Below are 15,592 nucleotides of genomic sequence, written 5' to 3'. Positions count from 1 at the left end.
TACAGAAATTTAGCAATTCATCAATGAGAATACCAACGCTCAACTGGAAATTCAGATCCTCCCTAAAACTAAGCCTGGCAACACAAGGAAGGGTGCAAACACTTCTTTGTGTTTTGAAAACTGCAAATGTTATTCTGAACACAAAATATTAATTGTTCGAAGGAGATTACTGGCCTTCTGTTTGAACACAGCACAAAAAGGAGTAAATATGCATTTTGAGAAAGATTTCACTTCTACATTCATTAAGAGCCTTGATATTTAGGAATTTCAGAAGGAAAATTGGGATGCAGTGAAAATCAAGATGACTGATGAGCAGTACTTAGAGGAAACATTATTTGTGTTGCACGATGCTAAACCAACTCGGTTAAACCCAGAGTTTAGCAATGATAGCTGTAATTCTGTGCACATACACCCAGACTAAGTACCTGCATTTTCTCATGCAAACACACACACAAACCGGTGTGTACGCTCCGGATTAAAAAACCAACAGTCAGCAAACAAAGAATATTAAATACTATACCTTTGAGTCATAATCTTATAGGCATCTGGCAGATAACAGCGGATATTCTCCATCTGAGCAGGATCAGAGTCACAGATCTTATCATCGGTCCTGCCATAGTTGGCACTTTCGATCATGATAACATCTGTTCCCGGGCAGCGCAGCTCGATGGGGTAACTCTCGCAGGACAGCTCCCTTCGGACCACAGCCATGGGCACTGGGGCACGGCTGAAAGCTGCAAGGATTAACACAGAAACACAGTCAACACTGACTTTCCACACTGAGGCTAAAATTAAAAGCGGGATGACGTTAAGCAGCAGGTTTTACCCATATGCTGTGCTGAGATAGTTTCGGTACCATTGAGATAAGGTCTGTAGAAACGGGGTCTGGTCGCTGGCTTGCTGGCTGCCCAGAGAAATCGCTTCTCCACTCAGTGACCTCATTTTCTCATCTCAGAAACAAGCTAAAGATCCCTTTTATATAGGGCTTTAGAAATCCCTTACTGAAACAGGTAAATAGCAGCTATGGCATTGTTATTAGTTCTACTTACCAGGGGCAAAACTAGTTGGCTTTGATACATAAAATTACAGTCCTGTGTTGTACTTGAACAGGCAAGGGAAATTTTATGACAACAAGCAATCCAAGCACCAGGATCCCACCTGCTCAGCAAGATTGCACCTGTCCTACAGCAGATGTAATAACATCTGTATTGCTCCTGGTCCTTTTCTTAGCCCTTAGAAAATGTGATCCTAATGGCTTTTGCTGTAGCCTGCAGCATGCCAGCGGATGGCCTGCAGGTTCTGGCAACCGTCCCAAAGTTTGGGCCCTGCAGTGATACTTTCCATGGAAAGGCCAATTTATGGGACACCAGATGACTTAAGTTCAGTCTTAGCTTTGACTTGGATCTGCCTAGATGGTCAAATAGCTGGCAAATACTTGTGAAATTAAAGAGCTCTCAGAAATCTTACCTGTTTTAAAAGAAATCCAGGCTACAGTTTGCAAAAGAAAAAAAAGAAACACACTTTGAGATGCCTTGAAAACAAAGCCCTACAATATTAGTAAACAATGTCACTTGACAACAAGCAATTGTATTTCCCATCTTTACAGCTTCTTTGATCCAAAGATCTTAAACAGCTTGATGAACATGAATATATTAATCCCCAAACATCCATATGAAGTAGCTACACATTGTCTTTCTCAACTCAGCCGCAGAAGGGTTTTGCAGCTTCCAGAAGATCTCTTGGGAAAACCATGGTGATGCTGAGAACCAAATACTTGTTTCCCAGCCTAGCACACCAGCCACAAGCTGAAATAAAAGCCACCTCCTTTCCCACTTTATTCCACGAGAATGAAAACTCACACGCACCAAAAAGGTTTCCAGATACAGGCATGATGTGCCCTCCCAGCTAAATTTGTACACTTCCAACCACAAAACTCAATGTACAACCCAAGCCTGTCTCTGTGTGGTGGTGATAGAGGTTTAACCCTCCAGTAGATCCATGGCCCATCTGACACCAGGCATCTTTCAACAACTCCCTTTCCTCCTGGCCCCATTATAAAAACACCAAAATACCCTCTCCCTAAACCAAAAATCCCATCCAATGTTCTGCTCGTTTGTTCTGTAAAACTTGCCCGTGGTACATGCATACCAAGTTGGCTTATGGAAAATAAGAATATATTGATGTTTCTCGGAAAATCCTTTTAACTGTATCAAGGCTGCTCTGTCAGGCAGCAATCCAACACATTGACTTCCATGCAGCTTTCTATTATTGCCAGTTGTCTCATTTGTGTATCACTGGACAGATTCTCAGATTCCCGTTTCTGTAAATCTGCAGGGATTACTTTAATATCAGACCCTCACTGATGTGCCAGAGTTCTGGACTAATTGCCAAACTCCCAAGACAGACACGTGCTTATTCTTGAATAATAGCTTGCACAATTAGCAAAGCTTTAGGGTTTAGATCACTTGAGATGTCCTCCTTCCCTGAGATGGGAGAAATGTTTTTGCCCTGGGCTCGTATTGCACCATATATTTGTGTAATGCATTAAATTCTCACTGCCACCAACTTCTGTTACAGGAGGAGGAGAATGAGGAGCATGAACCTCTAAGATGCACTGCCTCATTCTTACCCTTGGCTTAATGCCACTGGTCAACAAGGAGAATGGAGGAAGGATGGGACAATGTTAGAAACAACATTTGATAGAAGAGGTAAGCCAGCCAGAAAGGCAGAGTCAGCAGAGCCTGGCAATTTTAGCCTGCCCTACAAACAGCTTCAAGAGGTATTAAGTTTGCTCACAGGGATCTGTCCACAGAAGCCTGAAGAAGGCCCTGCTCTGTGAAACACTGGACTCTACAGCAGAAAGCCAGTGCTGACCAAAAAACTTCTAATGCCAGGATTCTGATTTTGGAAAAGAGCTGTGGTGAGCTCTCCTCTCAAGCCTGTTCTGTGCTAAACCTGAGCAGATTGGTGACATGGGAGGCAGAAGGTTTCTAGCAGCTTTTGGCAGAATGCTGAGGCCAAGGGCCCTCCCTCCTCCTGCCATGTGCTTAGATGACTCCTGCTAACTGCCAAAAAAATGACAAAATGAGGTTTACAGGCAATATTAGCTGTTTGGAGCTATGGTTTGGCCCAGTCCTTGGGCAATCTGGATCTTTTTCTCTGGAAGGTTAATGTAGGCTATACAAAGGGCAAAGTGAGTTGCTAATACTACTTCACTTTTTACAGTTCCCTCTACAGAATACAAAACTTCTGACCCACATGATTCAGAAAGTATATTTTTGCTCTTAATTCCTATGCTTTTTTCTTTTTTTCCAGTAACTATTCTATATCAAAGAAAGACTTCAAACACGTGAGGGCTGAGGAAAACCCTGCTTAAAATCACAAAAATTAAATGCCTGAGAATTCACTCATACAAACCTGGTGTATTTGTCAAACAGCAATACTGTACAAATGCAGCTAACAATAACTCTCATGTTATGCTGGAAATAAGACATTAAGAATTACTAACAGCAAGTTACAAAACCATTAAAGATCATTCTCTACCTCTAGTGAGAACACATTTCTACTACCATGAGTGTGTCTCCTGTACATGAGACTTTACAGCATTGATCTACTAAAATTGCATGAATATCAGTTCCAAGGATGCCCCCAAAACACCCCAAACCCAAGCTGAACACCCCTTCCCCAAAATAACAGCTCATGTTCTACTCTCCAGGAAATAATCTCTGGACAGATGCAAACATTTCTAGATTTGGTTTTAAACTTCCTGGAATTCGCCTTATTGCCTTTCACTTGCTGTAAGGAGGACAGCTTTCACTTACAGACACCTCCGTGTGGTATCATGGAGTCAACATTTACATTTATTTTCTGGATAAAAAGCATAAAAAATTTAACACCCTGGAAAAACTAGAAGCAGCTGAATACTGTAATACAGCATGATCTCCTATCATGCTTTCTCCTAAAGCAATAAGCACATGTTTTCCATCCTGCCATTGTCCACCAAATCACTCGCTCTGCATGGCGTTTTTTTTCTACTCCAGTATCTGCAATAAATACTCCGTAGGGAGATTAGAGCCTGGCTGTTTATCTCCTTGTAAACACATTTTTTGTTGTTGTGTCCCTATATGATAATCTTACTTAATCATTTTTACTGGCTTTCCTGTAAGGAGCAAAGATGTTTTGCTTTTTGCTGTGAAACAAGATACATCAAAGCCCATCTGTGAAATACACAGCACGACTGTATTAATTCATTAATACACTTCTCTCTTCTTTGAGCAGCTCCCTATCTTCGCAGTCTCTCATTGAGCTCCTTATTTAATCTCCTAAGTAAGTGACCTAATTGTTGGCTTGAAGTCAAGAGGAGCTGATGGCTGCTCACTACTTTGAAAAACAGGTGTCTTTTTCCAGGATTCTGTGTGCAGACAGCCATCTAAATACAGAACTTTAAAAGAGTGTTTTTCAAATTCTTTAACGTTTAAATGTGTGCCAGCTCGAGTTTTTTAAGTGCAGCCATTTGGTGGAAAATAATCCTTCTGAGCTTCTGCAGGGCAAAGTGAGAGCAGAGGGTGAAAAGGCAACAGATAATGACAGGATTTTATCTGGGCGATTTAGAACTCCTTTGTCTCTGCTAATTTCAGGAGCTGGAAAATTAAGTAAGTCATCAAAATCTTGTGCTTTTTCTCCCCCTCGCTTTTGACCTCAGAACATAATTGCCTCTTGTCATGCCTGCAGGGCATGGGCTTGTAGTTATCACTGTGTGCTTAATCAAATGCCGAACTAGCCTTTAAATTATGTGTCTCCTTGGCTGCTAGAGACTTGTTGAGCTCGGTTACATTTAGAGGCATGATGGTAGTAGATGTACTTTCAAAAGAAAAGTGCGGGTTGATGCTTTCAATCAGGTTTTATATGCAATTTTCCCAGCAAAATCATGTTCTGGCTCAGAATTTTCAGAGTGAAATTTCAGTGCATATTTAAGGGCTGTGAAACAAAAGCTGGAATTGTAGAGATAATTATTTTCACAAGCTCTTTTTATACGATTTGGTCTGCCCAGCTAAATATCTGACTTACTGTTCCCAAGTGCAAACAGAGCATGCTGGAGGAAGAGGTTTCCTAGTAATTTGGAGGAATGCTTCTGTGTTTGTAATTTTGCAATACTTAATACTCCCACAGTTCACCTTGGCTCTGTGGGGAAAAAAACCATAAAGTAATGATAATTAAAAAAAAAATCCTCTTCCCCTTATTCTCAAGCCTACTCGGGTGTGGGTAGGAGTGGAAATCCCTTTCAGTCAATGAGTCAATGGGCTATGTAGGACTCACTCCATGACAAGAAGCACATTCTGAAGTGAATCAGGGCCCTACTTTTCCCTGTTAGGATATAAAGTCTCCGTAGTGCATTTGTTTCCAGCGTGCAGACATTGTTCAGTATTTCTTCTCTGTCTCTTTTCCCTAATCCAAATTTTGCCTGGCCTCTGATCTCAGGAGCAAAAGCCTGAGTTAAAGATGGTGACAACATTTCTCAAGCATCCAATACTCCTATTTCCCAGTATTTTCATTGCTCACAAATAACAATAAAGTTCTGACAAGCTTAAAAAATCTTGGTTGGTCCAAAGTTCTCTGAAATCTTATGATTAATATACAAATATGGAAATACCATTCTCTCTCCCCCACCTTTTACACAGATGCTGACAATAAAAAAAAAAAAAAAAAAAGATAGCAAACGAGTCTGGCTTTTCTTATGGTGGAAAAGCCTTTCTTCTACTCCCAGCCTGCAGTGGGGTTAAAGGTGCATCCTACAGACAATGGCTGGTGCCAAGACATTGCAGCAAATGCTTACAACATCCATATCCAGCTCCCCCGGGGAAGAAATGAAGACTGAAGGCAGCCAGTGTGGCCAAAGAGCCGAAGCCATCAGCAGAGCAAGGTTGGACAGTGCTGGTTCCCCACTCCCAACTCTCCCCTCTGTGCCTCAGCAGATTGTTGTCTCATCTATCAAAATGGAAAACTTATCTCATCTCCCCTGTAAAGCACTCCAAAATCTGCTACAGAAAAGAAGAAGAGAATTAGATGCATTCTCAGAAAGTGAAAAATGTGGCTTCAGCTTTGGTTTCCCCACATGAATCAAATACCCACATCCTCCTGGACTATCTTGAGCTTTCTTATTTAATAGAATATATCACAACCAATTAGCAACTTTCCTTTGGTCACCTTCGCCAGCCCTAGTGATCCTCCTTGCCCAGCAAACAGACTTCACAAACTGAAAGAGCATCTTTTTACATGGTGGGATGGAATATACAAAAAAAGAAGAGAAACAGAAGGCTGGGCAACACCCCAGCCATAGCAACCAAAGAAAAGCTAAAAAAGCCAGAAAACCCTCGTATCCTTCCCTGTGCAATTTATGTGGAGGTTGAGGTCAAATATCTTATGGTTCCATAAATTGCTTACTCTATCTCCATTATAACACTCAAGGGGCACCTGCTAGGGATTTGCTCCCAGCTTCTATGAGTGAAAATAGAATAGATGTTCATCTGTAAGTTTATATGTGATGCTCTCCCCCACAATTAAAAGGATACACAGAAGATTGCAGCAAACATAGAGAGGATTTTCTGTAGGGACTGCCAAAATTCACACACAATCAGTGAATTTTCCAAGGTAACACAGTTATGAATACAAACAGGAGCACAAAAAAACCTAAAACCTACCCAAGTCCTAAACTGCACACCTCCGAAGCAAGCCTCTGTCTCCATGCATAAGCCTCATGGAAAGCACCTTCTATTTCCATAGCAGATCTCCTTCCACATTTCTAGGCACCCTAGAGGTCAGATCTCAACACAGTGATGGACAAACAATTGGCCCTTTCCACCACCCTCTGGATGCCAAAAAGGGACAGCAGCCAGAGGACTGAGCAGCAGACAGCTGCATCCTGGGGTACTCCTACTATTCACTCCTCTTATCACTGATACTCCTCATCTCTTTGTCATGCTCAGCTGATAAATATCCTTATTCTCTCCCCTCACTACCAAACCCTTACTCAAAGTATGGAGAGGCTTTTCTCATTAGTAAGAAGCATTAGGTTCTTTTAGACTCTCTCAGTACCTTTCTAGAGATGAGAAAAAAAACTCACAGACAATGGGAAAGTGCACTGGTGGAAGATCACCAGAAGAAGGCAACAACAGTGAAGTGGATGCATTTGCATCTAGGGACGAGAGTTCACAAGGGAAATTGGGCATTGCAAGGCCCTGTGAGAGAAGAAAATGAAGTGATAAAAGAACAAAACTACAGAATCAAGATGGTAGCTCTGAATGGAGGAGTTTGACAGGAGGAGGTGACTGAGGCACTGTGTGAAGACAGACTGAGCCAGGGAGACCCAAATCAGGCCTGAGGGAGGAAGCAGTGCAACAGCAGTACTTGCCTTCCCCTCTCTCCATTCCCATCTTCTGGGACTCATGGGCTGCTGCCTCATTAGTGACTGATGGGAAACTCTGAGAACTGCAACAAATTTTCCTTTCAACAAGGCTTCATCTTCACCAATTTCCCCTTTCTGGAGAGGTGAATACCTCTGAAGCTAGTCTCTACACCAGAGCAAGGCATCACCACAGGTCACTATCCTTCAAGCTGCTAAAGAGGCAGTGGTTTGGGGTAAGTCCACCTGCCAAGGAGAGTGTTATTGAAAGGAAAATGGATCCTGCTTTCTCCCTAAGACAAAGCCTCCTATCTCCAGCCATGGCTCAGCTGCTGGATGTGCATCCAGTTCTGTGCTCGCTGGACTCCTTCAGGAGGCATGTCAACTCAATAATTCACCAAGAAACTAAACCAGCAGGGGAAGAAGGGAAGGGGGAGATTTCTGCTGGGCTGATAGAGTTGAATCAGCTCAGAAAAGGTTAGCTCAGGTCATAGGAAGAAAGCAGAAGATTTTTAGAAGGAAGGGAGACTGAATTTAGAGTGCTCTTCAAAAATGCATGACAACCTACCTTCAAATCAGAGGTCAGAAGCACAGTCCCAGCCTGAGCTTAATGTCACTTTAGTGAATTTAATTAAAGCAGAAGCAACAAGTTGAGGACAACAGACAAATAAAATGTGGCCTCCAAGGGGATGCTGAATGCAAGTACATTAATATTCAGGCTCCATCACAGGAAAAAAAACTATTCCCAAGTATCTTCTCCTTTGCAGTGGATCATCTAATTTGTAATGAAAAGCACATGTAGGATACTTGGATACAAATGTTCTTTAAATTTACAGGCTTCCTTCATGTGAATTACCTTTCAAGTATAGGAAAGCAGTGCACAGACAAGTAAAGTGTCTGAGGTTAAAGCCCTGCACTACAGTGCCCAAGGTCTATAAGCAACCCTTATGATAAACTTGCCCTCCAGCCTAACAGTGACGTTATTAAAATACCTGGCTTTTATATCCTGGTCCATAACATTGAGACATTTGTATTCTTGATAAGGAAGCATTAGGTTCTGAGCCACAGGGACCAGTCCTTCTTACAAATACATACACCACAAACTTCACTGGGGTCTTTAGTAAGGAAAAACATGTCACTTATTTCTTACCCAGCTCAAAGTTACTGTTGTTGCAATCAGCACTTAACTGTCTCCTAAAAAAAAAACCCAAACACCTCAATATCAGAGAAGCTTTAACTTTGACATTGCTGAACAATTTTGGTATCTCAAATTTAATGCAGCACAAATTAATGTGGTCAAGCAAGTAGGACTTGAGTAATAACAGAATTTGCCCCATTTAAAATTACTCCACTGTAAGTTTTAATTGTAGCCATTAGTAAGGTTAATTTTTTAAACTCATATAAAAACTTTTATAAACCACCATAGCAGGTATAATCATGAAGGCAGTTAGATAAATGAGCATCAAGGGTTTAGCCTAAGAACATTAAGTAAAAAGGATCTGTTCATAATTTTCAGATTTCATATTAAATCGTAAGTCCATTTAAAATTAGAGGTTTTGTTTCCATTTAAAATGCTAGCTTAAATTCCTACCCTTTCTAAAATAATGCAAAGCTGGAATAGCTTTCCTGTTACCAGCAGAGCTTTTTTAGGTTTGCCATTAGAATGGGATTCAGTAGGGTTTAGTGGTAGCCCAGATGGATATTTCCCAAGTGCTCTTCTGCATCTTGTACCACTGTGAACTGGGAGGTGGCAGCCCTGGGCTACAGGAAGCAGGATGAGGATATCCTGGAGGAGGCCAAGACACAAATGCATCCTCAAAAGTCAGAGATGGTCTGCCATGGAAGATGAAACACAGCCCAAATTTGACTTCTATCTCACCATAAGAGAACAAAATCATGGGGGGAAATCCCAAACATAAAACCACACCAAACTAACTAACTGACCCCAAAAAACAAAAAAAGTCAGGAAGAGACCCAGTGAACTCAGCAGGTTCAGAAATACTTTTAAGGCTGTTGAAAATTAGACAGGTTGGATGCATTCAGAGATTTGCTGAAGAGCTGCAAATAATAGATTCCTACCAAATAATACCTTCTCAAAGTTAAAGTTTAATTTTGATTTACAGTTCCCTGAAAAGCCTCTGAAGGGGAACATTAAAGCTCTTGTAGAAATATCTGCATTATTACAGAAATGATGAACAGCAGAGTGAAGATTACTTTGTGCTGTTTACAGACTTGTTTATCAGAGCAATAAATCTATTTTTAAGTTTGTACTGCCTTGAAAGGAGAACTATGTGAAATCTGGAGAACTGTCCAGAGAAAAAGACAAGCGGGCAAAAAAGAAGTTCTACTGAAGTATTAGAGCCTGTCACTCAAATATCTGTAGAAAAGTCTGGGGCCCCAAATATTTACCATTTAAACCAACTGCTTTACATCAAAGGCCAAAAATTACAACTTTAGTGTTCATTTTACAAGAAGTTACCCAGACCTCAAAGACTAGCCATCTCAAGGAAGTAATATGGCCAAATCATAGATCATTAAATAACTGATTTTTCTTTGTGTTTTAGCCATCACAGCTCCTTTGAGTCTCTGCCATGAACAACAATAGGGAATTTGTTCTTTCTACTAGCCATAACTGTCAAGTTTTATAAAGAAGTCTGAGACTACTTTAAGATCTTGACTTCTCAGGATTGCATTCCATTGTATTTTTTAGATATATGCACAAACTTCTAGAGAGGCATGACACAGGCAAAATGGCAAGCGTAGTTTTCTACGTGGCAAGATGACATTTGGGGTCCCCTACTTAACACACATTAAAGGTCACAGAATTTTAGAAACCTGGGGGTGCTTCTTAGCAAGACCTGTGAGTAATCTACAAAGAACCTGGTCCCCAGCTGCTGGATAAGGTTTTCCATAGCATGCCAGATATGAGCTCCATCTAGCAACACAGGCATGAGATCCAACATCCTTTTATGCTGATACACTAAAGAGAATTACAAGCAGGCTGTGCCAAGCCATTCTTTCCCGTCCTCCAAATCCTGATTCCCCAAATTCTGTGACATTTACTCCCCCTCCTCCTTTGACCTCAAAATATCAAGGATTTCACCTCAATGTTACTAGCAACTTCAAAGAGCTTTGCAGAAGCATATGCATTTATCTAAGCAGTGGCCAAATTTATTTACTTCCCCTCAATCTTAAAAATAAAAAACAGCAGGAGAATTAAATTTGGGGAATGAACTGAAACATGCACACTTGCTCCAGGTGAAAATATATCCGAAGTAAAAGCAGACTTTCAAGGAATTCACATATTTTTGCCTGTAGTACCCCTTTTCTCCTCAGCAGAAACTAGCAAAATATGAAAACTAATTAATTAACTCCAGGACATGGTTCACCTTCTAGGAACACAGAACTAAAATCTTGAGTGATGAAGTTTCCTATTGCACCCACCTGCTCACAGCAAGCACTGTGCTTGATTATTTTCCCACCTAATATGATCTGTGCAAATATTGCTCCAGAAATACTGTATACCTAGATATGCATGTGTATATAATACTTACATACACACAATATTGCCCCCCATCTCAAAGTGAGTCACAAAAAAAAAAAAAAAAAAATCTGAAATAATGATCAGCTGTAAGCTCTCAGAAATGCCCTGAACGTATCAACTGCTCCCAGAAGTCATGTGAAGAAATGAGAGCTTCTGGGGCTTTGTAGTGGTATCCTGTGGTACCACCAGGACTGCCATTGCAGATCCAGGGCACAACAGCGTGGCCAAACTCACCTTACTACATTTTTATCTGCAATAAACACTCTGAATCCTGCCCTCCCACACCCAACCAGCTGCACAGGCGTCCCAGGATACAAGTTTCTACTCATTTTCCACTCCAGCCCTCAAACTGGTTAACAACAGCCTAAAAAGCATTTTAAAAAGCACCAATAACAAGTATGAGTAGTCACAGAGACATTGTGCTCAGGTTAAAAAAAAAAAAAAAAAGGCTAAAAATCAGCCTGGTACTGGTTAAAATGCAGCCCTGCTTTATGAAATCCCTGCAGCACTGGATATCATTACTTGTTCTGTGGGAGATCTGTAGGGCTCCTGCACAGACACCCATGTGCTCAACTGAACAAAATGAGGGTCTGTGCCCCAAAGGACACTCCAAAGAGAAGAGGGAATATGTGCAGAGTAGGAACAGGAGCTACAGTAGCACAGAAAAGGATAGTCATGCAGCATGAGTAACAAACAGGTGCAGATGCTACACTTGAGGGCACAATGCTCACCAGTTCAATGAAAATATAGCTGAAAAAAAATTATCGAAGTTGCTTCAGGAGAAAACCACTGCAAACAACTATGATGGATGGAAGACTCTTTCTTTTTTATCACTTTTTTTTTTTTTAGCACAATCACTAAACTTGTTTCAAATTGTCCTCCTTCAAAAAGCAGATGAAAGAAGTAAATCTTTTCCTGATCTCTCTGGCATCAAAAACCAGGATATATTTGCCCAGCCTAATCAGAGAGAAATAGTTGGCCCAAAGGCAAAGAAATATTTTCAACAAAATAACCTGATGAAAGAGTCCATTCCTCCTTCCCCTATAGATAAGGTGCCAGAGAGAGCAGGACTTTGTTCAAGCCCCAGCACTGCTGTGACACCAGAGGATGCTCAGGCAGAAGGGCACAGAAAGGGCTCTTGGAAAACCAGGAGGCCAAAGCTGATTTAGGCACCTGAACATTGCAGCATGTGATGCAGTTTCCCTCATCGGTGAGAAGAGACACAGGATCCAGCACTCCCAGCCAAACAGTCCCTGTCAGCCAGGGGAGATCTGGGAGACTGCAAATAATGCCACCCTTAGGCTTACAGCCCCTTGGCTTTGGCCCCTCAGAACAGAAGACAGTCTAGGCAGCTTCACTCAAGATTGTTTGGGCGTGGGACATGGGTGCTGCCACATCCAGGGCTAGGGATGCCCTCCAAGGAGACTGGGAGGCAGGAGCCTGCTGGCAAGCCAGACCTCCACCCAGCACTGCCCTCATGACACTTGCTAAATCCCCTGTGCTGTTTGCCCCAAAGGGTTTTGAAGGATTCTTTCAAGTGGGGAAGAAAAAAAAAAAGCACCAGGGAAAGGTTTCCAGAAAAATTTCTGGGAGATTATTAATTAAATTTCTAATGCAATTACGTTGCAGTACATTTGAGTGCACTTTCTAAACAGAAACTGACTTTTATCTATCAAAGGATCCATTTCAAGCACTTTTTCTTCTGTCTATACTATCCATTTCCTTTTGTTCCTGTTTCAAGCATTGTTTTTCTAGAGTTATTCATAGTTCACATTTAGAATTTTCTGCTTTTTCTAAGAATAAAATTGTTATGTATTTCCATCATCTTGTGCACCCTTTTCATATTTGAGGAAAGAATTGTGCTGCCAGTGCCCCTCCAAGGGCATTTTTGGAGCACAAGGAAAAACTTTCATAAAGGAAATCAGATTTTTCTATTTAAAATTCTTCTAATGCCCCCCATTATTCTGTGATAAAGCTCCATAACTGTGTAAGGTAAAAAAAAAAAAAAAAATCTGTTTTTCAAGGGGGAACTACACCTGGGCAAAATACAAAAGGTCACTGAGCAAGTTTGTTGTTGAGCCAGTCTTCTGGATGCACAGTAATATTTGCCCTTCTTGATTGTGTTGATCAGAGACAAAAAAAAACCCTCAAACAAACAAAAACCCAAACCAAAAATCACAAACAAACAAAAAAACAACTCCCCAAAAAACCAACAACAAAGAAAACCAAAACCACCACCACCACCAAAACCAGAGATGTCTATGAGCAAATAGCCACAAACCAATTTTACTTGGTAAGTGAAAAAAATCACAAGTCTTGACTGGTAACACAAATATTTGAGGGTTTTAGCCAGGATAGCTCCTCATAGATTAAAATACTTCACACAAAACTAACCAGAAATGAAGATTTAAGATTAAAAATGCAGACAGTAAACTGAGAAGTCTGTTTCCAGATGACAAAATCCCCAACTCTGCAATCATGAGAAATAGCTTCTTTTGTTAAATAGTCTACCCTCATTTCAAAAATAAATTTTAAAAAAATGCAGCAATGTAGTTAACAAGTACAAATTACAGTTTGGAAACACAAACATGCAGCGCTAAAAGCTCAAAATACAAATGAAATAACTGTAGACCATCAAACTAAGAAAAAATATGCTTGCAGAATTTTTAAAGAAGCATCAGTGTATTTTTAAACTAGTAAGGTTTGTGGGTCAAACACAACCAGCTATCAAGCAGAAAGTGAACTCCCTACAAATATTCAGTAACTCTCTCCAATCTGTATTTACAAAGAGGCAAACAGAATTATTCATCATTCACAGTGACAAAGAGATGCTTTTGGTTCTAGCAGACACTTGGAAAGATATAATAGCAAAACACCCAATATTTTTCCATCTGAAGAATGGGAGTTTGGAAGAAACCCACAACCCTCTTAGGAACCCCCTGGCTGTTTTTTAACTTGATTTTGGACACTTGATTTTGCTACTAACAAGCTTTAAAAAAAAAAAAAAAAAAAAAAAAAAAAAAAAAAAGGCATGAAAACAGAACATAAAGGTATGAAAACAGAACATAAGTCCACCTGCACACAGGAAAAATGCATTAGCTGTTGCTTCTCAAAAACTAATGTAAATGTGAAACTGTCACCCCAGCTGAAGCATTTCTGGAAGTTCAGCAAGAACCTCATCAGTCCAAAATCATTCAACACACTTCTTGATGATCTGAAAGAAAATAAACCCAGAGCTTGCCAGATCTGCAGTCAGCACAAAAACTGATGAAATGTTAAGTAATGACACGGACCCTGTCAGTTTTGCAGATTGATCTACACATTGTCTGAGCAGACCAGGCTTCAACACAGACAAATACAAGTCCATGTAAGAATACAGGAAGTGCTCATTATGTGAGACCACAGCCCTGCAAGCAGTCACTCTGAAACAAGACTGTTTCCCTAACTGATAAGAATTTGAACGACATGCAGTAGCTCAAAGAGCAAACACGATCTCTGCAAGTATGAGGAGGTGAATAATAAGTAGAAGTGGGAAGATGAAATTGCCATGCATATGGTGTTAATGAGACCTTTCTGGGAATATGTACACATTGTGGTGCCTACACTTCAGAGAGTTTGTCAGAAACTTTGAAAGGGTTTGCAAAAGAACTTAAGAAAATAAAAAATAAAGAAAAAAAAATCAAGTAGAGCCTGGAAAACCAGTTTAACAAGTAAGCCACCAAAATTAGTTAGTCTGTTTAACTAGTCTAAAGGACCATTGTAGTCTGCAGGTAACTAGCAAGGGAAGATACTTCTCTTTAATCTAGTAGAAAAAAACAAGCAAGAGTCAAGATCTGGAAGCTGAAGTCTGATAAATGGAGATAAAAATAAGATACATATTTTTAAACATGTGAGCAATTTACCGTGGAACAGTTTACAGCTATATATATATATATTTATATGAATGATTTGTGCCTTATCAGCTGAAGTCCCTAACCAATGACTGAGTATTTTTCTGGAACATACTGATGCCTGATTCATGAATTACTGAGTGAGATCTCTACTATGCAAACAGTCTGGCTTGTTGATTGTAGGAGTTTCTTTGTATTTTAAGGATCTATGAATATTTGGGAGAAAGAGAACAGGAAGAGGAGACATTTGGATGCATGGAACCCACTGAATTTATTAACTTAAGAGAAAAAAAAAAAAAGAAAATCCAAACAAGAGTCTGGACTAAAAAACTCAACAACAAACCCCAAAACACACACAAACAACAAGAAACAACCAGTAAGCTTTTATGCAGATACCTGCTGAGCTTATCCACAGAGAGAAGGTTTGTATACTGCCTTTAATGGTTGTAAATAGAAAAAAAAAAAAAAAAGTTTCAGGACAGCTTCTTTGAATTCCCAGGAATAAAACATGGCAAGGAGGAGGAAGGGAATTGCTTAATGCAAACTGACAGATGGGATCTTCAGTCAGAGGCTTGCTTTGTTTTCATAATGAACCATAATCTGTGTAATCTAAAACAGTTTTTATTTGCTGCAGTGAGACAAAGACCGCAGCTATGGCATGTGAATTGTTTTCTCCACCCTTCATCATTAGAGAAGGTAACAATGCAGATGCACTGGACCTGGACTAATCAGCCAGAGTAAGTTTAAAAGGATGGATGG

The 15,592-nt window shown here is 40.4% G+C and overlaps 1 protein-coding gene across 23 annotated transcripts in view; it reads right to left on the bottom strand.

Moving 5' to 3' along the window:
* The window catches only part of ADGRL3 (adhesion G protein-coupled receptor L3), a 492,473-nt gene that overhangs the window by 261,196 nt on the left and 215,685 nt on the right, over window positions 1–15,592 (bottom strand). For 22 of the 23 annotated variants that reach the window (XM_069012991.1, XM_069012990.1, XM_069012994.1 and 19 more), the window contains 2 exons: window positions 1,468–1,488; window positions 521–734 (listed from right to left, as the gene is read on the bottom strand). In XM_069012991.1, the coding sequence (XP_068869092.1) occupies window positions 521–734; window positions 1,468–1,488 (235 nt within the window). The remainder of the gene's footprint in view (window positions 1–520; window positions 735–1,467; window positions 1,489–15,592) is intronic. The other variant, XM_069013009.1, reaches the window with a different exon arrangement.

The sequence above is a fragment of the Aphelocoma coerulescens genome, chromosome 4 (genome assembly GCF_041296385.1).
Source record: "Aphelocoma coerulescens isolate FSJ_1873_10779 chromosome 4, UR_Acoe_1.0, whole genome shotgun sequence".
NCBI lineage: Eukaryota > Metazoa > Chordata > Aves > Passeriformes > Corvidae > Aphelocoma > Aphelocoma coerulescens.
The sequence above is the reverse complement of the archived record's forward strand: the minus strand, read 5'-3'. Positions and strand labels throughout refer to the sequence as shown.